At 40.0% G+C, this 22,062-nt stretch overlaps 1 protein-coding gene across 4 annotated transcripts in view; it reads left to right on the top strand.

Annotated features, from left to right (window-relative positions):
• The window catches only part of CFLAR (CASP8 and FADD like apoptosis regulator), a 50,671-nt gene that overhangs the window by 10,629 nt on the left and 17,980 nt on the right, over positions 1-22,062 (top strand). For 2 of the 4 annotated variants that reach the window (XM_018054190.1, XM_018054187.1), the window contains exons 2-6: positions 6,243-6,851; positions 8,951-9,056; positions 10,609-10,744; positions 11,752-11,837; positions 18,302-18,359. In XM_018054190.1, the coding sequence (XP_017909679.1) occupies positions 6,490-6,851; positions 8,951-9,056; positions 10,609-10,744; positions 11,752-11,837; positions 18,302-18,359 (748 nt within the window). In that variant the 5' untranslated portion in view covers positions 6,243-6,489. 4 annotated transcript variants of the gene reach the window in all.

Genomic DNA, 22,062 nt, shown 5'->3' with positions numbered 1-22,062 from the left:
ATACACATATCCCTAAACAATATATGGTATTGTTACTAATATTTAGGGTCTTAATGTAAGCTGAGAGTGCTCAACATGTGTGCGTGCTCAGCCGCTCAGTCGCGTCCAGCTCTTTTGCGACCCCATGGACTGTAGCCTACCAGGCTCCTCTGTTCATGGGATTTCCAAGGCAAGAATACTGGTGTGGGTTGCCATTTCCTTCTCCAGGGGATCTTCCCAACCCAGGGACTGAACCTGCATCTCTTGTGGCTCCTGCATTGACAGGTGGATTCTTTACCGCTGCGCCAGCTGGGAAGCCCCAAGTTATTACTAACATTAAAGATTTTCAGTTCAGTTCAGTTCAGTCACTCAGTCGTGTCCGATTCTTTGCAACCCCATGAACCGCAGCATGCCAGGCCTCCCTGTCCATCACCAACTACCGGAGTTTACCCAAACTTATGTCCATTGAGTCAGTGATGCCATCAAACCATCTCATCCTCAGTTGTCCCCTTCTCCTCTTGTCTTCAATCTTTCCCAACATCAGGGTCTTTTCAAATGAGTCAGCTCTTTGCATCAGGTGGCCAAAATTTTAGAGTTTCAGTTTCAACATCAGTTCTTCCAATGAACACTCAAGACTGATTTCCTTTAGGATGGACTGGTTGTATCTCCTTGTAGTCCAAGGGACTCTTAAGAGTCTTCTCCAACACCACAGCTCAAAAGCATCAATTCTTCTGCTCTCAGCTTTCTTTATAGTCCAACTCTCACATCCATACATGACCACAGGAAAAACCATAGCCTTGACTAGACGAACCTTTGTTGGCAAAGTAATGTCTCCACTTTTTAACATGCTCCCTAGGTTGGTTATAACTTCCCTTCCAAGGAGTAAGCGTCTTTTAATTTCATGGCTGCAATCACCATCTGCAGTGATTTTGGAACCCCCCAAAATAAAGTCAGCCAGTTTCCACTGTTTCCCCATCTATTTGCCATGAAATGATGGGACCCAATGCCATGATCTTCGTTTTCTGAATGTTGAGCTTTAAGCCAACTTTTTCGCTCTCCTCTTTCACTTTCATCAAGAGGCTCTTTAGTTCTTCACTTTCTGCCATAGAGTGGTGTCATCTGCATATCTGAGGTTATTGATATTTCTCCCAGCAATCTTGATTCCAGCTTGTGTTTCTTCCAGCCCAGCGTTTCTCATGATGTACTCTGCATAGAAGTTAAATTAGCAAGGTGACAATATATAGCCTTGACATACTCCTTTTCCTATTTGGAACCAGTCTGTTGTTCCATGTCATTTCTAACTGTTGCTTCCTGACCTGCATATAGGTTTCTCAAGAGGCAGGTCAGGTGGTCTGGTATTCCCATCTCCTGAAGAATTTTCCACAGTTTCTTGTGATCCACACAGTCAAAGGCTTTGGCATAGTCAATAAAGCAGAAATAGATGTTTTTCTGGAACTCTCTTGCTTTTTTGATGATCCAGCAGACGTTGGCAATTTGATCTCTGGTTCCTCTGCCTTTTCTAAAACCAGCTTGAACATCAGGAAGTTCTTGGTTCACATATTGCTGAAGCCTGGCTTGGAGAATTTTGAGCATTTCTTTACTAGCATGTGAGATGAGTGCAATTGTGCGGTAGTTTGAGCATTCTTTGGCATTGCCTTTCTTTGGGATTGAAATGAAAACTGACCTTTTCCAGTCCTGTGGCCACTGCTGAGTTTTCCAAATTTGCTGACATATTGAGTGCAGTACTTTCACAGCATCATCTTTCAGGATTTGAAATAGCTCAGCTGGAATTCCATCACCTCTACTAGCTTTGTTGGTAGTGATGCTTCCTAAGGCCCACTTGACTTCACATTCCAGGATGTCTGGCTCTAGGTGAGTGATCACATGATATGCATGCTTTAGCAGCTTTTTGCATTAGCAGAAATATTTGTTTAATTTTTTGTCTGTTTGTGAGATTCATTCATAGTTCTTCATTTTGCATAGCCGTATTGTATTTTACAAAGGACTGGGACCTTTTATTCAGTCTCTTTTAATAGACTTGTAGATGGTTACCATTATTGTGTGCTAAGATTTACTGATGCTTGGAACATTATGTACATATCTTGGTATTCTAAGAATTTTAAAAATATATTCATTTAGGAATAAAATTTTCATGTCATAGAGTAACATATGCTTTCATCTTTACCAGGTATTGCCAACTTGTTCTTTAAAGTGGCCCAATCAATTTATAATTTCTCTAGCAGTGTGTAAAGTTTCTAATTTCACTATATTTTCTCTGACATGTAGTAACAGATTTGACCAATGTGAAATAATATCTCACTGTAGTTAAATTTGCATTTCTCTGAATACTATTTTGCCTTCAATATCTTTTCATATGGTTTGTGGCTGTTCGGGGTTTCTTCTTCTGGGAATTGCCTATTGCTTATTTTCTCCTTGGGTTGCTTGTCATACGCTTATTGATTTGCAGAAATGCTTTCTATTACATAATTCTTAAAAAATCACTTTTGTATTTGTAGGTTATCATAATGTTCTTGGAGAATCTTTTCTAGGCATTTTATGTCCAGGACTTTAGTACTTGTGGGTGGCTTGTAAATGGTATGAGGAAAGGATCCCAGTTTATCCTCTTTGTATGTACGGAAAACTAGTTGTCTCAGCACCCTTTCTGGACATTAATGTTCTTTCCCTCTTGATTTACAGGACCACCTTAGTTGTCAGTGTGTGGATTTATTTCTGAGTTCTCATCTGTGTATTGGTTGTTCTATTAGCTATTCCTGTGTCATTCTTTCTGACTTACTTCACTTTGTATAATAGGCTCCAGTTTCATCCACCTCATTAGAACTGATTCAAATGCTTTCTTTTTAATGGCTGAGTAATACTCCATTGTGTACATGTACCACAGCTTTCTTATCCATTCATCTGCAGATGGACATCTAGGTTGCTTCCATGTCCTGCCTATTGTAAACAGTGCTGCGATGAACATTAGGGTACACGTATCTCTTTCAATTCTAGTTTCCTCGGTGTGTATGCCCAGCAGTGGGATTGCTGGGTCATATGGCAGCTCTCTTTCCAGTGTTTTAAGGAATCTCCACACAGTTCTCCACAGTGGCTGTACTAGTTTGCATTCCCGCCAACAGTGTAAGAGGGTTCCCTTTTCTCCACACCCTCTTCAGCATTTATTGTTTGTAGACTTTTTGATAGCAGCCATTCTGACTGGTGTGAGATGGGACCTCATTGTGCTTTTGATTTGCATTTCTCTGATAATGAGTGATGTTGAGCAGAAGATACTTATTTTTAAACTCTTTCAGATACAGGTTCCTAGTATGTGAGTTTCACTTTATCTACTGTCATGGTGCTTTTTTTGTTTATGCAGGTGATTTTTAATCATGGACTCACCTTCAGCAGAATGTATGTCTCATATCCTCTGGGTTGGGAAGGTGACCTTATGGGGGTGGTTTGGGCTTTGCCTCTCAAGACCTTACCGAACTTCCTTAGTCTGAAAGTAGTTTTTATGTTAATTTCTTGGTTTGGGATTAAAAGAAACTGTAACAAAGTAGTGAGTATTTGGACTGTAGCCCTACTTCTCCCTTTCATGCTCCCTTCTTTCAAGTGCCAATCACTGCTAGCCTCAGTTCACTGTCCCCAGCACCGCCCCAACACATAAGCACTCGTATTTTGCTGCATCTGGTTGGCCTGAGTCAGCACAGGATCTGTAGTTTTCCTTTTGATATTTTCTTTGACTATGCCAGATGCTACCACTGAGTAATTTGGATTTTGCTGCCAAACTATACTTCCATTAGTACAGAGGGAAGACAGCACTCCAGTTCTCTTGCTGAGTGTACGTGACTGGCAGAAGGCAGCCTTGGGTGTAATGGCTAGAGGAAATGAACTGAGCCGATAATATTTTAAGAAGCAATTATCTAATTTTGTTAACTCTTGATGGTATTATTATATCACTGATGGTTATGAATTATAAAAATTACTGTTTTTAAAAAGAGGGAATTAAACATTTCATTTCTAATAGCTCTGTTTGGTTCTTTTTCAGTATGTCTAGTGAATGTACATAACATCTCATTGCCTTTTTTTAAAAAAATAATTTTATTTACTTTTGGCTGTGCTGACTTTCCTCTAGTGGCAGCATGAGGGAGCTACCCTCTAGTTGCTTCTAGTTGCTTCCCATTCTAGTTTGCTCTCTAGTTGCTTCCCATTACAGTGGCTTCTCTTGTGGTGGAGCACAGGCTCTAGGGCTCACAGGCTTCAGTAGTTGCAGGGCATGGGCTCAGTGGATCCGACTCCCAGGCTCTAGAGCACAGGCTCCGTGGTTGTGGTGCACGGGCTTTGTTGCTCCACAGCATGTGGAATCTTCCTATCAGGGATCAAGCCTGTGTCTTGGATTCTTTACCACTGAGCCACCAGGAAAGCCCCTTATTTCTTCTTGTGTTTACTTATTTTATACTTTCTAGTGTGTATAAATATTTTATAGATTAATTTATAATAATAGCAACTGCAGAATTATGAATTTTAATGAATAGAAAAAGAACTTGCCTTCCTTTTTTGGAAACTAGTAGGTAGGTTTAAAGTCTTGTTAGCCTGTGAGTAGAGTACAGGTTTAGCCTCTGCAAAACACATAAAATTAGCATTAAGCTTTCAGATTAGAAAAATGAAGTAGTCTGAGTACCAGTTTTTCTACTTTGAGTAAACAATCATTTTAAATTTCATTTCTCCAGTTATTCAGAATGGCTGTGTTTAAGTGAGGCTTGGATGAATGAACATGGGATTGGCATAGACACATTAATACTTATTAACAAGCCTACATTAACTAAAGTGTCTATTTTATTAAAAACTAACCCTTTTAGACTATTGAGAGGAAGGCTAGTGTGAATGGTATGCATGAATGGCTTATTTTAAAATAAGATATTAAAAAAATTTTTTAAATGAAATTTTAAATAAACATAATTTTGTTAATTTCAGACACTAAAGTACTCATTAATATTTCCATTGGTGGGGAACTCCGGAACCCTAGGGAAATTGTGTCTCCTCTAAGAATCTTTCAATTTTTCTTATTTTTGACAGCAAGGGCTATTTAACATCCCATATATCCCTTTTTGCTTTGACTGCCAGGAAGCTTGGGACACATTCAGGGTCTGCTAAAATCTGTTTAGGCCTTTCTGGCCTGCATATTTGCATTGTATTCTTTATCCCTCCACCTCATTTTGACTTTCTAATCTAATTATTTTCCTCCATGTTCTCATATAATTTTTTTTCTACTTATGTGTTTGTAGTAAGATGCCTCATCTTTTGTAACCCAAGATTGTATATCAATAAATAAAATAGAATTGGTGTTCCTTTCAGTAAATCCTGCTAGTTTAATACACGTGTACACAAATATGCAGCAACAGTTATCAACCTACAGTTAGGTTGTTTTCCAATTATTTTTTGCTATGATTAGCTTTTAATCTGAAATGTTCTCTGCTAGAAACCGACAGGGTATTATACCAGAATGTAAAAGCTTATTTAAAATAAAATATAGCTATGAAACTTTAAACAGTGACCCCCATTTATAACTTAAATTTTGAAAGAAAATAGGTTGAGTTCCAATGGAAGAAGTTAAGAATACACCCATGGCATGAACACCCCACCATTCCCACCCAATTCCTGGATCTTTCCGCAGATCTGCTCACCCTCCTTTTTTCCACTGATGGAATTAGCAATGCTAGTGACAATTGCTGTCCAGCAATGTGTTGTGAGTATGGGCTTCTGACCCTCCCAAGGGGCTCAGGGTCCAAAGAGGTGATCAAAACTTGGCAAGGCTTATGTTCAGCTATGGTGACAGGTCCTGTGAGCATTCATGATGACACTGTGTAAAGTGCCTGCGACTTTGGGGGATGGCAGCAGGTGTGAATGAAGGGTTTCCAAGTAGGAGAACAACTGGAAAAAAAAGGGTGAGGGAGAGACAGAAACCGGTTTTCTCCCATCATTTTTGACACCTTGCAGAGTCCCCTTTGCTAAGATTTGTGTTTGTTCAAGCCTACCGGGAGTTCACCAAAAAGGGGTTAACCCCCGTGACCTCAGTTTCTGTGGTCCAGAGAGCAGCCTAGTCATTGGGCTTTTCCTCTGCCCCTCACCATTCAGCTGACACTTTGTCATTAATTCCTTAGTAGTGATTTTCCACTTACCACACTTAACACTCTGATAAATTGTGATAAAGCACATGGGATTTTTTTTGGAAATAATTTGTCTCTGGTTTCATTTCTTTTAAAATGTAGGTTATCTTCTTTGTCTGTCCTGATTTTGGGATCAGTTGCTTTGTCTCCAGAAAGGATCAGTTCTGTAGACTTAACAACATGAGTTTAATCTGCTAAATTAGACCAGCAAGAAAAGAAGAGCCTATACCTGGACTTTGAGGCATACGTTATTTTGCTAGGAGGATTAAAAAAAAAAAAAAGTTCCCTGTTAACCACAGAACTCCTCCATTGGAAAGGATTTTGAAAGAAATGAAGAAAACCACCAGAAATGAAATCAGTAGCTTCATGGCCTTCTGTTGACTGGACTAGACTTTTCTTCCTGCCATTCCTTGGAATAACACTGTACAGGATGTCTGCTGAGGTCATCCATCAGGTAGAAGAAGCACTTGATGAAGATGAGAAGGATGCACTTCTTTTTTTGTGCCGAGATGTTGCTGCAAATGCGGTTCCACTGAATGTCAGGGATCTTCTGGATATATTAAGAGAGAGAGGAAAGCTGTCTTCTGTGAACTTGGCTGAGCTGCTCTACAGAGTGAGGCGGTTTGACTTGCTCAAGAGCATCTTGAATATGGATACCCCGACAGTGGAGGCCCTCCTGCGCAGGCACCCACATCTGATTTCAGACTATAGGTAATTCATCAGCCCCTCCCAAGGCTGCACCAGTAGGAGGGAGGGAGGGAAGAAGGTATAGACTTCAGAACCGTAGAAAGGAGGACATTAAGAAAAGCAGGTTCATCCCTTTACCTACCCACCAATTTTATTGCCCTATTGATGTTCATTCTTCTGAAATGTTTGAATCCTTAGTACATGTTTGCTTAAAGTAACCGGGTAGAAGGTCAGAATGAAACTGGAAAGGACAGATGGTATGTGTTTGCCTGATGGGTAGAATGGTAGAGAGACAAATGACTAAGAGCTAGTACTGTTGCAGGCTTCTAATTATGGGATCTGCTGTGTTCTTTGCTAGCCTGTGATGTCAGAGCTGGGCAATTTCCTGTTCTGAGAAAAGAAAACAACAAGCCTGACAGTAATCTTCCTGACCTTTGTAGAGCTTTGTGATCCTTCCTGAATCCCCTCCGGTCTTTCCCCTGCCAAGGAAGTTAGTGGGTGAGCTAGCTTTCTGTGAGTTTCTGTGAGGTCCCTGCTCCAAGAGGCTCTGGAGAGCCCAGATTGAAGGTTTCTTCAATTAACCACATCTAGACTCCCTTAAATTCAGAGAGGAATGGCCACTGGACTTCCCTTTAGTTCAGACAGCCTTTGAATTGTTCCTTCCTCCTGGTCACAGAGCGTTCTCTTGGAGGCTCAAAGGAGCACAGAAACCACAGGAAAGGCTGCGTTTCTGGGGAAAGAAAGATAATTTGTAACCTTAAATTTGTGATTCTTTTTTCTCTGGACCACCCCGGTCTTTAGTTATATCATTAAGGTATATTTGGAGATGATATACATGATTAAAAACTGTATTAAAGAGAGTTGCAAGCAGTGTGGCCCTTGGAACGTGGATGAGACTTGAGATTAAAGGTCTGTTTGAAGCCTCAGAACCAATTACAAGCCACATAGGCTGAGCCAGCCACTGCCATCAGTTAGGCCTTCATTTTCCTACTTGTGAAACTAAGAATAATATCTGATTTCACAAGTGTGTTTGTAAGGATTGATTGTGATAATTTAGTTTGTGAAGTACTTTTAAAAATTATTATATTTTAAATTATATAAAGAACTTTTTAAAACCAGGTAGCGCCCTACCAATATAAGGGTTAATTATTGTTGTTGCTGTTTTTCTTAATCATTTTCCATTTCTCCAACCATTATATGATGTCAGAAATCTTAACACTTTTCAGGAGGCACTGACTGGGTTTTTGTGAAAAAGTCAGGGGGCTCTCTCCATTTTCTGTTTCCTTGCTGAAGTGAATGGAGGCAGTTTGGGGACCTCTGAGTAGAGAGGCCAGGGAGTGCTAGATTCATTTATTCATCTACTGAGTGGGCTTTATTGTGGGTTGACATATGCGAGGTGTTTGGTAAGTGCTAGAGCAAAACGAAGAATCTTCCATCCTCAAGAATCTGAGAGTCTAATTGGGAAAATGGGCTTCTAAGCAGTGATGCCAATGACCAGGCACTCCTGACAATCATGAGATGTCCTTGGGAGCCCCGATAAAGCATGCTGGTACTCCAGCTGTAACAGAAGTGGCTATGTGAGGAGGGGCTTTCTACAGTCACAGTTCCCAGGATGTAGGTGCCTTTTACCCTTTGAGTTCTGGAGCGAGCCAGGACAGCTTAGGCATTACTTTGCTTCACAATCTTGTGATTGAAAGTATTGTCCCTGTATTAGCAGCTTCAGCATCACCTGGGAATTTGTTAGACTGAGAGGATGAGATCATTTTGAATTCTATTTACATCTTTCATCTTAGTCATTTAGGTTCTTCATTTATTTCACTTATAACTTCTGGGAGAGCTAGGGGATTCTTTGGGGAAGTTTTTATTCTCTTGTTCTTTTCATAGCAGATGGAAAAAGAGGTACCATGTTCTACTAAAAACTCAGAAGGGATAAGTTTCCTTTTTGAATTGCCTTAAGATCTCCTGGGGTGATCTATGCTTTCTGTTTTCTGGGGGACACATTCAAAATAGGGGCAAGAATTAGTATTTTAACCAATTTTTGGCCTAGAGGAGACCTATACTCTTAGTATATTCTCACTAGGACTTGTGTCTGAATTTACTAAAGAACCTTGTCTGGTTTTCAGGGTGCTGATGATGGAGATTGGTGAGGATTTGGATAAATCTGAGGTGTCCTCACTAATGTTCCTCATGAGAGATTATACGGGCCGAAGCAAGATAGCCAAGGATAAGGTGAGTTTGCTTTCTTTTTCTTGATTCATGTTCCTAAGAGTCTTATCAGAAGTTGGGAGTTGTTCTCTATAGTGTGAAGAAAGGGACTCGGCACTTAAGCAACAAGGCCCAGATTGAGGGTGAAGGTGGGAAGGGAGCAGAATATGAGGGTTTTTTCATAGTAACACTGATGGGAGGAAAATTGGTTCATGAATTGAGAGGCAATAGAGTGATGTTGGCTGGTGTGGCTCTGGGTGTTTCATCCTTGTATTTTATCCTTTATTTATGTAACATCATAGGTCTGGCTTATATACTCCAGCTTCTCTCCCTGGTTTGGCAGATCATTTGGGAGGGTTAGGAGTCCCATCTGCTCACACTGAGTGGAAACAGATGGGAAGTGCTGGTGCACTGCCATCTTGCTCTCTGCTGTCTCCCTCTCCTCAGCCAGTTCAGGGTCCGTGTGGAGTCATCAGGCTGCGGGGGAGATGGGTGGGGGAAGGTCCTTGAGACTGATGAATCCAGAGAGTGGCAGAAGTATAGATTTGCAGTTGAAAATGAGCCAAGGGTGAAATCTCAGGGATGCTGTGGTCACTGGAAAAGTATTTAGATCCCAGCTGGCCTGATCTGTACTTCCAACCTGTGGACAGGCCAGGAAGAGCTCGGGTCTCTAGTATCAAGGACCTGCTTCTGAGGACTCTGGTAAATCATTGCTTAAGAATCTCCTCACGTTTCTTAATGATTGTTGTTTCATTTCTGACATCTAGGAATATTAGGGCAACTGTATGCCCCCATTATCAAATGCAAAATGGAAAGTAAAATAAAAAAAAATAAAACTCACTTTTTGGCGTCCCCTAATCCACTTATTTCTCAATCATTTATTTAGATTTAATTATGATTATTAATTGAAAAATAAAGATAGCACGTTAGTAACCAAATGTTAAACAGAAAGAAAATAAAACCAAAAATGATGCCTATTTCTGAAATGTAGTTCTTTCACAATCCCTATGTTCCAGGCTGAACAAGTAGCAAAATACCCTAACTTTGTAATTTTACCACCTCATGTCTGTCCACTGTATCAGAATGAACTGGAATTTCCAGCATTGATTAAAATATTTTAGGAACTTCAAGACTATATCATTTAGAATTTTTCTAGTAAAAACATTTCCCCAGCTACCTTCTCACTTCCCTTTTTCAGTAAATCCCTTAGAGTTTTTCAGTATGACACCAGCCTGGCTTTTGGGAAGAGAATTAACACAGGAGGATTTTATTTTCAGGCCTGCTTTCTTAATCCTTCATGCAAAAAAATGACTCATGCATCTATTCCCAACCTGGGTACAGGTTGGTCCCCCCCAAAGGCTTACCTCTTTCCTGGGTAAATTCCAGGAGTGTAATTTGCTCATGGCCTTGGAGAGACAATAAAACAAAGCACTCTGGTTTAGGATCCCTGAAGGTCACTCAGAGGGCTCCTCTGGTCACATTTTCTTATTGTTATAAATTATGCAGCCTGAGGTTTGCATATGAGGCCTGATGGTCAGCCTTACTGACATTTGTTTCTTGTTGATGATTCTCTTAGAGTTTCTTGGATCTTGTGGTTGAATTGGAGAAGCTAAATCTGGTTGCTCCAGATCAACTGAATTTATTAGAAGAATGCCTAACGAACATCAACAGGATAGACCTGAAGACAAAAATCCAGAAATACAGGCAGTCAGGTGAGCAGCATTTTGGCCCTCTCTGTGGCCTAAGGAAGTACCTATGTGTGGTGGGTTAGGTTGGTAGAGATTCACGTGTACAATGGGTGGATGGAACAGAACCCAAATGTCCATGGCCCTCACCAGCCTGACGCTAGCAATCAGAATCCTTTATATCCTCTATACCCCATATCTGCTAACTTCATCACCCAGCACCCCTGACCACAGAGTCTTGGCCCTCTGCAAAATGCCACCAAGCAGTTCTTAACATTCTGGTCTTCAAGAAGGAGTCTGCACCCCAACTTTCTGCACTGGCTGGTGGCACTGTGTGCACTCAGGGCTTCTGAGTCTATGCCAAGCCCTGCTGCCTTGCCTGACCACCATCCAAGCTCTGGAGACATCCTGTCCCTGGGGTCCTATAACTGCCTTGCATATAACCTCCTCGTGGAAAGGGGCATCTTTTCTGCTGAACCCCTTCCATAAAGGGGACCAGTGCACATTGGCCTTCTCTCTCATGGCACCCCTTCCCATGTCTCTTATTTATTTTTTATTTTATTTTATTTTTAAATTGGAAGCTAATTTCTTTACAATATTGTGGTGGGTTTTGCCATACATTCACATGAATCAGCCATGGGTGTATGTGGTCCTCATCCTGACCCTCCCTCTCACCTCCCTCCCCATCCCATCCCTCAGTTCCCATGTCTTTTAGACTCACACTCTGTATGGGCTCTGCTAGCAGTCTACTGCCACCATAGAGCCTGAGGGCATGACTGATACCCAGTGATCTGCACACAGCCCTCCCCCATGCCCATGAATGATTCAAGATCAAGAATAGGAGTATCACTTTTAGTCTGTTCTTAATGATGTTGGGAGAAGAGTCATCTGATCTGACATTTTGAGTTCAGTAAGTGGCTGGAAAGTTTTGGGTATTTTGAAAGATCATGACTGACTCTGAAATGAGCCATTGTTGAAGATTCATTTGATGATAACTTGTCAATCTTAACTCAGTGCCTCTCTTCTTCTTATAGCTCAAGGAGTGGAAACAAATTATGTAAATGCTCGCCAGGCATCTTTGCCAAACTTGAGTGTTAAAGATCCTTCATATAACCTAAGGGTGAGTCTGGGGCAAATGTGTGGAATCCTGGCATGAAACAATTTCAGAACTTTGATAAAAATGTATGTATTCTCCTCGCATGTATTTCATTTAACATATGAAGAAAATTGTGACAGAAATATGCATTGTTTATAAAATATGTATAAATTCTTATCATTTCAAAGCTAATGTGTTTATTGAGATAACTTGGAAAATACAGAGAACTATATATAAAGGAAAGGAGATAAATCACCTCCATGTTAACAGTTGTTCCCCTCTAGTCTTTTTTCCCTGTGTGTTTGTGTATCCACATATACAAACATTTTTTCCATTGTTTGTGTGTTCCTTTGAAAATTTACGTTTTTATTTTTTAATATTTATTTGTTATTTACTTGGCTGCAACAGGTCTTAGTTGTAACATGTGAACTCTTTGTTGTGGCATGTGAGACCTAGGTCCCTGACCGGGGATCAAACTTGTGTCCCCTGCACTGCAAGACAGATTCTTAACCACTGGACCACCAAGGAAGTCTAGAGAATTTAACTTTTTAAATAAAAATAAGTAGGACATGCCCATGGACAAAAAATTCAAAATGTGCTAAAATGATTTTTTAAAGTCTGTTTCCTCTTACCCAGTTCCTTTCCCCAGAGGCAGCTGTTGTTACCCGTTTCTTTCTCTGACCATTTGGAGATAGCCTATGCACATATCATATTAATTTTTATTTTTTTTTTCTTCTGTACAAATGGTAACACACTATGCCCACTGTTCTGACCTGAGAATTCTTAGAAATTTTTTCGTATGAATCATATGGGACTGCCTCTACTTAATCATTGTTTTCAGTGATTGGACATAGTTTCACTTTCTGGCTGTATCACAATATGTGGATTTAGATTTTTTTCTAATCTTTTGTTATAAGACAATACTTCAAAATAAATATCCTTGTATTTACCTCTTTGTGCATTTGCTTTTCATTGAGCTTATTTTAGTGATTTCAACAAACGTGTAAAAGTGTTTTTGTCACTGCGTGACTGATCTGTGACCGTAAATAAAAGATAGTCACTTCTGGTGGTTGTGTTAGTCAGCGGTGCAAGGTCATCATCAGAATAATTGTTTGGTTAATCTTTTATATTGAGAATTTAATCTCATTGTAATCTCATCCTCATCCACATATAAGGATATATGGAATATGTAGTCAGGACCACAGTTTATCATTTGTAATTAAATCATAAACACTTTCATAAAAGTGTGTGATGAAAATATTGACTATACCTGTAATAAAAATAGTTTTGTGGAGAAGATAAGTTGTAAGAGAGCGTTAAGCAATGGAATTTTTGAACTCAGATGGATGGTGGTAGGCATTCACTGCCCAACCCTCTCATTAAATAAATAAAGACATTTAGGCCTAAGTACCTAAGGGCCTCCTTTGAGGCTGAGCTGGTAAAGAATCGGCCTGTAATGCGGGAGACCTGGGTTCAATCCCTGGGTTGGGAAGACCTCCTGGAGAAGGGAAAGGCTACCCACTCCAGTATTCTGGCCTGGAGAATTCCATGGACTGTATAGTCCATGGGGTTGCAAAGAGTCAGACACGACTGAGCAACTTTCACTCAGGCTTAAGGAACATTGATTGCCCACTCTACCTACCACCAGACCTATGCCCGTCCATACTCCTTCTACACCATGGTGCATTTTTTCCAGAATTAAATATGCTTTTCTGACGGGGTCTCACCCTGGTGGATCTAGGGTAATTTGAAGGTGGGGATGGAATCAGCGTCCTGGAAAAAACTTATTTAATTGCAGATATAGAGAGAGATTAGAAACAGATAGTGTAGTAGGAAAATTAATGGAGAAAAGAGGCTGAATAATTGGTTTACGTGGAATACTAATTACCACCTACGTAGGCCACAGGCATCTTTCCATTTTCCCGAGGGAGAGGAGGCACTGAGGCCTCCCTGGTCTGATCTTAGAAGCCCCAGCAAAGTCAGTAGGCTTGGTGCGTACCCTCGTACCAGAAGGGAATTTAGCCAGGAAAATGGGGAGCGAGAAAGAAACGACATGGGGGAATCAGTCTTTCCAGAAACTGATTCGATTTCTTTATTTTTTAGGTTTGTTTATATACCTTTTTGTTATACATAGAGATGAATACAGAGTCATGTGGGGGTCAGCAGACCTGACCCTTGTCACAATCAGGTGCTTCATATAAAATTATACAAAGGTATTACGGGTTTTTACATCATCTTCTAGCCATGAGGTTTGCTGACATTTTTATGGCCCTTTCTGATACTGGTCAGTTAACCAGAAAACTTATTTTTCCAGGGGTGATTTTTTCTTAAATCAGGTGCCACCCTCCAAATAAAGTTGCATTCCTATAGGGTGAGGGTGTAGTGAGTTACAATCAAAAAAGGAATTTACCTAACCTAAGGTTTAACATGATTAATCTTAAAGGTTAATACTTATTTCTCCTATATGCTAGTTATATTCATTATAAGGGCAGGAATATGGAGATTTAGCAGCAAATATTGGCTCAACAAATGTAAACCCTTCACCAATGTTCCCCTTAAGATCTATTTTGTCTTAAGATAGTGATAAAGTTACATTTTTACATAGCATAGTGATTTATAACAAAGTACAGTGATCTATAACAAAAGAGAAAATTCATTAAGTCAAAAAGTCTAGTATTGCTAACATCAAAAAACTACTATATTTCCTTTTCTATATTCCAAATACATTGATTAATATATTCCCAGGTGCCTAAGGATATGGAGGCCTGGCGGCAATCATTGACTCATCAATGAAAAAAGCCCTACGCTAATACTCCAAACTCTCTGTGCTGTTAATGGTTGAGAGGTTGTCACACGAGCTAGTCTGTCAGCAGAGAGGTTTGACCTGAGACATCCTTGTCACACCCAGGGCAGGGAATTAGCAATAATTATTGGCACGACAAATGAAAAAACCCTTCACCAATATAATTTCTAATCAACCCACTAATACTATACTAATGATCTTCTAACTTCTCAAAAGAGTCTGTATTTAAAAAGTTTTAAAATATCCTGTGCCTCTCACAGTTGGGAGGCTGTAAACAATCACATGCGGCCAGACGAGCCTGATCAGGCAGGCCAGAGAACCGTCAGAGTTCGTAAGTTAAAACACTCTTGTCATGCCCAGGAATTTTTATTAACTGGAGCTACAAGTTAACTCCTTCTCTAAAAAAAATGGTTATGGGGAGAGCTCCCCGTAAAGTACTCTGGTTTTGGGGGTAGATGCTCGGAAACAGGGGGTTTCCTGAGGCTTGATCACGCCTTTGCGTATGCCAAGCTTCCTTCCTCATGACCTTTGCCATGGGCGGAGTTCCTCACGCTGGCTCCCAACACTTTTCTTTGTCCTTCTGAACCTTTGTGATACCAAATCATGAGAGAAGACTGATTTAGGATTTAGATCCGGATTTTCTGAACTTTCTTTGCTGTGATGTATCTAACAGAAATTATACTGTCATTCTTAGTTAAAAGCCTGCTGTATTTTTATTATTGCCTTTCTACTTTGTTAATGCAAGTAATTGGATTCACTGTCTTTGTGGCTTTTTTAGGAACCCACATGCTCTGTAAATTTTGCCTTAAACTTGCTATATTAATCTGTGGCCTTGGTCATTCATTCATTTAGTTAGCAGGCACTATGGCATATGAATTCAGTGAATTCCTCACAGGATTTAAGAGCCTGGATGTTAACTCATACAAGTTTACAAAGGTGCTTTTAAAATTACAGTAGCATTTGCCATCTCAAGTTCCAAAGATTCCTGGATGCCCTTAGAGAAGTCTTATCCACTTACCCCACCTCAGTGTCCTATGTCTTTATTCTAAATGCCTCATCTCTTTATAAATTTTGTCCAAATTTAGCCCCTGAGTTCAAATACTTCCCTTTATGTGACAAAATATCTTTGGAAGTGTTAAAGTTAATTTCCAGAGATTATAAACATTTCCTTGTTGTTACTGATTTATAATTTAATTCTGTTTTGGTCAAATAATTACTCTGTATGATTTCTGTCCTTCAGAACGCACTGAACTTTTTGTTTGCTTTTTATGGCACATTGACTTGCCTCTTGAGAAATCTGTATGCAGGTCAGGAAGCAACAGTTAGAACTGGACATGGAACAACAGACTGGTTCCAAATAGGAAAAGGAATATGTCAAAGCCGTATATTGTCACCCTGCTTATTTAACTTATATGCAGAGTACATCATGAGAAACACTGGCCTGGAAGAAGCACAAGCTGGAATCAAGATTGCTGGGAGAAATATCAATCACCTCAGATATGCAGATGACACCACCCTTATGGCAGAAAGTGAAGAGGAACTAAAAAGCCTTTTGATGAAAGTGAAAGTAGAGAGTGAAAAAGTTGGCCTAAAGCTCAACATTCAGAAAACGAAGATCATGGCATCTGGTCCCATCACTTCATGGGAAATAGATGGGGAAACAGTGGAAACAGTGTCAGACTTTATTTTTCTGGGCTCCAAAATCACTGCAGATGGAGATTGCAGCTATGAAATCAAAAGACGCTTACTCCTTGGAAGAAAAGTTATGACCAACCTAGATAGTATATTCAAAAGCAGAGACATTACTTTGCCGACTAAGGTCCATCTTGTCAAGGCTATGGTTTTTGCAGTGGTCATGTATGGATGTGAGAGTTGGACTGTGAAGAAGGCTGAGCGCTGAAGAATTGATGCTTTTGAGCTGTGGTGTTGGAGAAGACTCTTGAGAGTCCCTTGGACTGCAGGGAGATCCAACCAGTCCATTCTAAAGGAGATCAGCCCTGGGATTTCTTTGGAAGGAATGATGCTAAAGCTGAAACTCCAGTATTTTGGCCACCTCATGCGAAGAATTGACTCATTGGAAAAGACTCAGATGCTGGGAGGGATTGGGGGCAGGAGGAGGAGGGGACGACAGAGGATGAGATGGCTGGATGGCATCACGGACTCGATGGACGTGTTTGAGTGAACTCTGAGAGTTGGTGTTGGACAGGGAGACCTGGAGTGCTGCGATTCATGGGGTCGCAAAGAGTCGGACATGACTGAGCGACTGAACTGAACTGATACGGTCTATTTTGGTGAATGCTGTATGCACTTTGTAAAAAAAAAAAAGAATGTTCTCAACTATTGAGTGAAATATTTGATACATTGCAATTAGTTCAAGCTGGCTGAAAGGTTTTCAAATACATTCTTTATCATTATTATTGAAAAAATTACAGTGACATTGTAGGATATGTGATACCAACATATGAATTAACAAATTGTGGGACTTTCCTGGCTGTCTAGTGGTTAGGACCCTGTGCTTCCAATGCAGAGGGCACAGTTTGATCCCATGTTGGGGAAGTAAGATCCTGCAAGCCACATGGTGCAGCCAAAAAAAAAGTTGTAACTCTGTACTGTAACTTTTTTTATATTTATCTAGAGTAAATCTAGCTTTGATTTAATGTTATATCTCTTTAATAGTATGTAAAAGTAAATGCACACTCATGTGGGGTTTCAAATTCTAATATCATTATCCTCTGGCTAAGTCATTGGTTATTACTGATAAAAGCAATTTATGTGTTTTCTTTGATTTAGATGCACAGACTTAGCTATAGACACAGCTTAATAAATAGTGTACTTCTCTCTTTTGGCTAGGATAGCTTCAGAGGAGAACTGTCATTTGAAAGCTGAGCGTATCAGATGGTTGACAGTGTGTGCTATGTGTCCCTTACACAGGACCTGTCATCTGAGAAGAGAAAGGGTCTGTTCAATCTTTCATTCTCTGATTCATCCCATTCTGGCCCTCAGAGAGGGTGCCTAATGTTCAAGAGCCACACCCACATGTGGCTTATGCATAGCTAGGCATTATAGAAAAATAAAAACTGGACATTTATTAAGTACTTCCGTATGCTTAAAAGTCACTGTGCTGAGTGCCTTGTATACATTTAATCCTCAAAAATATTTATAAGGTAGGTACTATTATTGTCCTCATTTTGAAGATAAGAAACAGACATATAGTTAAAGAAATTGCTCAAAGTTACATAGCTAATAAGTGGCAGAATTCTACCGCCTCTCTTAATCATACCTGTACCTTGCCTCTGTGTTAAAGATCAGGCTGAATGACCTGATCTTTAACACAGAATGTTGAATGTTGTAAGTTCCAACAACTTGTTCTAACTTTGAGTTATTGTGGCAACTCTCCTGTACCATGACGTCTGACTTTATTGAGCTGTTTTTGAAACATTCTAATATGCTAGTTCAATATATTTACGCATTTATTGTATTTTCACTTTGAATTGCTGCTTTGGTCATAGACTATAGTTTTATGGAATTAATGTCTCTTGCTAGTTTTCTTTAGATAATTTAACAGTGAATGTGATACTTTTATTTATTCCTAAGTAAGAATCCTATCAAGATGTTTAAAGAGGTGTAATATAATATGCCTCTGAAAAATGAACGGGGAGTGTGACCTTGTTTTTTATGTTTGAAGCTCCAGAATGGCTGGAGTAAAGAACAAAGGCCTATGATGGGACCACCTGACATTCAAAGTAAGACCAGCTTTTCTTTATATTCACCTTTATAAATGCTTAATAATTCAGGTATAAAATGTTGCATGTTTAGAGTTGGCCATTCCTTTATCTACATATTTTAATTAAGCTCTCAAAATGAACAGTTAAACTCTTAAACTATATTCATTGACATTTCTAGTTATCCATCAAATTAGCTTATTTGAATGTAAATAGCTCTGACTTCATCATTTTGGCTATATATTTTAAGAGGTGTGACATTTATACCTCAAACAGAACTATAACCAGGCCATGTTAAACATTAATCTAGCCATGGTCATAAGCCATGTTAAACCAAATATCTAGGAGCAGGAAGAAAAAAGGTTACTAGGATCTTGTTTTATAGCCCATTTAATAAATGTAGATACTGTAAGATGACATTCTCTACCTCTACAAAGAAAAGAATTTTTTTAAAAACCTAGTCATCTGGTCCCATCACTTCATGGCAGATAGATGGAAAACAATGGAAACAGTGATGGACTGTTTTCTTGGGCTCCAAAATCACTGCTGATGGTGACTACAGCCATGAAATCAAAAGATGCTTGTTCCTTGGAAGAAAAGCTCTGACCAACCTAGACAGCATATTAAAAAGCAGAGACATTACTTTGCCAACAAAGGTCCATCTAGTCAAAGCTATGGTTTTTCCAGTAGTCATGTATGGATGTTAAGAGTTGGACCATAAAGAAAGCTGAGGGCTGAAGAATTGATGCTTTTGAACTGTGGTGTTGGAGAAAAATCTTGAGAGTCTCTTGGACTGCAAGGAGATCCGACCAGTCCATCCTAAAGGAAATCAGTCCTGAATATTCATAGGAAGGACTGATGCTGAAGCTGAAACTCCAGTACTTTGGCCACCTGATGTGAAGAACTGACTCATTTGTAAAGACCCTGATGCTGGGAAAGACTGAAGTCAGGAGGAGAATGGGATGACAGAGGATGAGATGGTTGGATGGGATTACCGACCGGATGGACATGAGTTTGAGCAAGTTCTGGGTGTTAGTGGTGGACAGGGAAGCCTGGAGTGCTTCAGTCCGTGGGGTCACAAAGAGTCGGACATGACTGAGCGACTGAACTGAGTCATCTCAACCAAAAGATTTAAGGGATATAAGATCTCTCTCATCACTCTTAAAACATCAGCTCTTGATGCTATCATTTTCAGGAAGGGTGCTTTTTGCTTGTCTTGAGTCCTCCTTGAAGAGAGGGCTGAGTCTTACTGTAGTGGATATGATTGCACTTAAGAGGCGGGGCTGCTTAGACAGGTAAGGAGGGCTCAGTCTTCCCTGAGGAGCTTGAAATTTTTTCTGTGTGCAGTGGCGATCCTGAGTGTACCGAGCAGGGTGGTGGCCTGATGGAAGCTTCCTTTATGTGGCAGGCCCCTTGTAGTCCCCTGACTCAGCCAATATACTGTCTGTGTGCACCTCCAAACATTCTGCCCACATCAGCCAGGTGGAGCAAGTCATGCCCATCATTCCATGCATAAAAGTTGGCTCTCCAGCCAGAGCTGTTAAAGAGTGAGTTAATTTCTGACTGCATGTTTCTTAAAACACCAGTGAGGTGGTGAGAGTTAGCTGTTTAAATTGGGAGACTTGGTAGATTTGGATAGGAATTTAAAATAATCAGAGCTCTTTCCACTGGGCTCTGTGATGGCCAGTTTATCCTTGAAGGTAGTTATACAGGTGAGGTAGATGAAGCTACCAATAGCCCTGCAGATCCTTAGGAGAGCTGGTCGCCTGCTCTTGCTTGGATATGGTTCATTTGCTGATAAAAGAGAAGAGCATCCTGATAACTTTCCCTCAATCTAATAGAAGTTTAATCAAACCAAGTGTTCCTATTATTTCGGACTTTCAAATAGATTTCAACTGGATGATGACTACAATAACTACAATTTATTAACACTTTTAGTAAGTGCTAAGTACCCTGAGAAGTTTCCCAAAGAAAGGCAATGCCAAACAATGCTCAAATGACTGCACAATTGCATTCATCTCACACACTAGTAAAGTAATGCTCAAAATTCTCCAAGCCAGGCTTCGGCAATACGTGAACTGTGAACTTCCAGATGTTCAAGCTGGTTTTAGAAAAGGCAGAGGAACCAGAGATCAAATTGCCAACATCCGCTGGATCATCGAAAAAGCAAGAGTTCCAGAAAAACATTTATTTCTGCTTTATTGACTATGCCAAAGCCTTTGACTATGTGGATCACAACAAACTGTGGAAAATTCTGAAAGAGATAGGAGTACCAGACCATCTGACCTGCCCCTTGAGAAACTTGTATGCAGGTCAGAAGGCAACAGTTAGAACTGGACATGGAACCACAGACTGGTTCCAAATAGGAAAAGGAGTACGTCAGGCTGTATATTGTCACCCTGCTTATTTAACTTATATGCAGAGTACATCCTGAGGAACGCTGGGCTGGAAGAAACACAAGCTGGAATCAAGATTGCTGGGATAAATATCAATAACCTCAGATATGCAGATGACACCACCCTTATGGCAGAAAGTGGAGAGGAACTAAAAAGCCTCCTGATGAAAGTGAAAGAGGAGAGTGAAAAAGTTGGCTTAAAGCTCAACATTCAGAAAACGAAGATCATGGCATCTGGTCCCATCACTTCATGGAATTAGATGGGGAAACAGTGGAAACAGTGTCAGACTTTATTTTTCTGGGCTCCAAAATCACTGCAGATGGTGATTGCAGCCATGAAATTAAAAGACGTTTACTCCTTGGAAAGAAAGTTATGACCAATCTAGATAGCATATTCAAAAGCAGAGACATTACTTTGCCAACAAAGGTCCATCTAGTCAAGGCTATGGTTTTTCCAGTGGTCATGTATTAGTGTGAAAGTTGGACTGTGAAGAAAGCTGAGTGCAGAAGAATTGATGCTTTTGAGCTGTAGTGTTGGAGAAGACTCTTGAGAGTCCCTTGGACTACAGGAAGATCCCACTAGTCCGTCCTAAAGGAGATCACTCCTGGGTGTTCATTGGAAGGACTGATGCTGAAGTTGAAACTCCAATACTTTGGCCACCTCATGCAAAGGGTTGACTCATTGGAAAAGACCCTAATGCTGGGAGGGAATAAGGGCAGGAAGAGAAGGGGACAACAAAGGATGAGATTGCTGGATGGCATCACTGACTCAATAGACATGAGTTTGGGTAAACTCTGGGATTTGATGATGGACAGGGAGGCCTGGTGTGCTGCCGTTCATGGGGTCACAGAGTCGGACACAACTGAGCAACTGAACTGAACTGAAGTACCCTGAACTGAGATGGACATGTTACATAGATTATTTTGTGTGTTTTCTTTAATTCTGTTAAGCCATGATTGTTAAAATATAAAAAAGTGAAAATTTCCTCTTAATTCTGAGTATCAGACATAACCACTATTAATGTTTGATCCATGTACCTCTAGTAAGTATATGTAATAAACACACACAATTACATGATTTTAAGTACATTGGCTCAATATTAAACATATTATTCAGCAATCTGTTTTTCACTTAATATATCCTGCATATCTTTTCATGTCAAGTACATAAAATCTCTGTTATTTGTTTTAACATTGCATAGTATTCTATGTACCATTATTTATTTAACCAGTTTCTTGTTAGTAGACTTTCAGGCTCTTTCTAGCTTAGGGCCATTACAAACAGTCCTTCAGTACCTCTCCATGACATTTTTGCACACTTGTTCTGTT

The sequence above is a fragment of the Capra hircus genome, chromosome 2 (genome assembly GCF_001704415.2).
Source record: "Capra hircus breed San Clemente chromosome 2, ASM170441v1, whole genome shotgun sequence".
In the NCBI taxonomy this organism is placed as follows: Eukaryota; Metazoa; Chordata; class Mammalia; order Artiodactyla; family Bovidae; genus Capra; species Capra hircus.
Note: the sequence above shows the minus strand (reverse complement) of the source record. Positions and strands in the feature narration are given on the sequence as shown.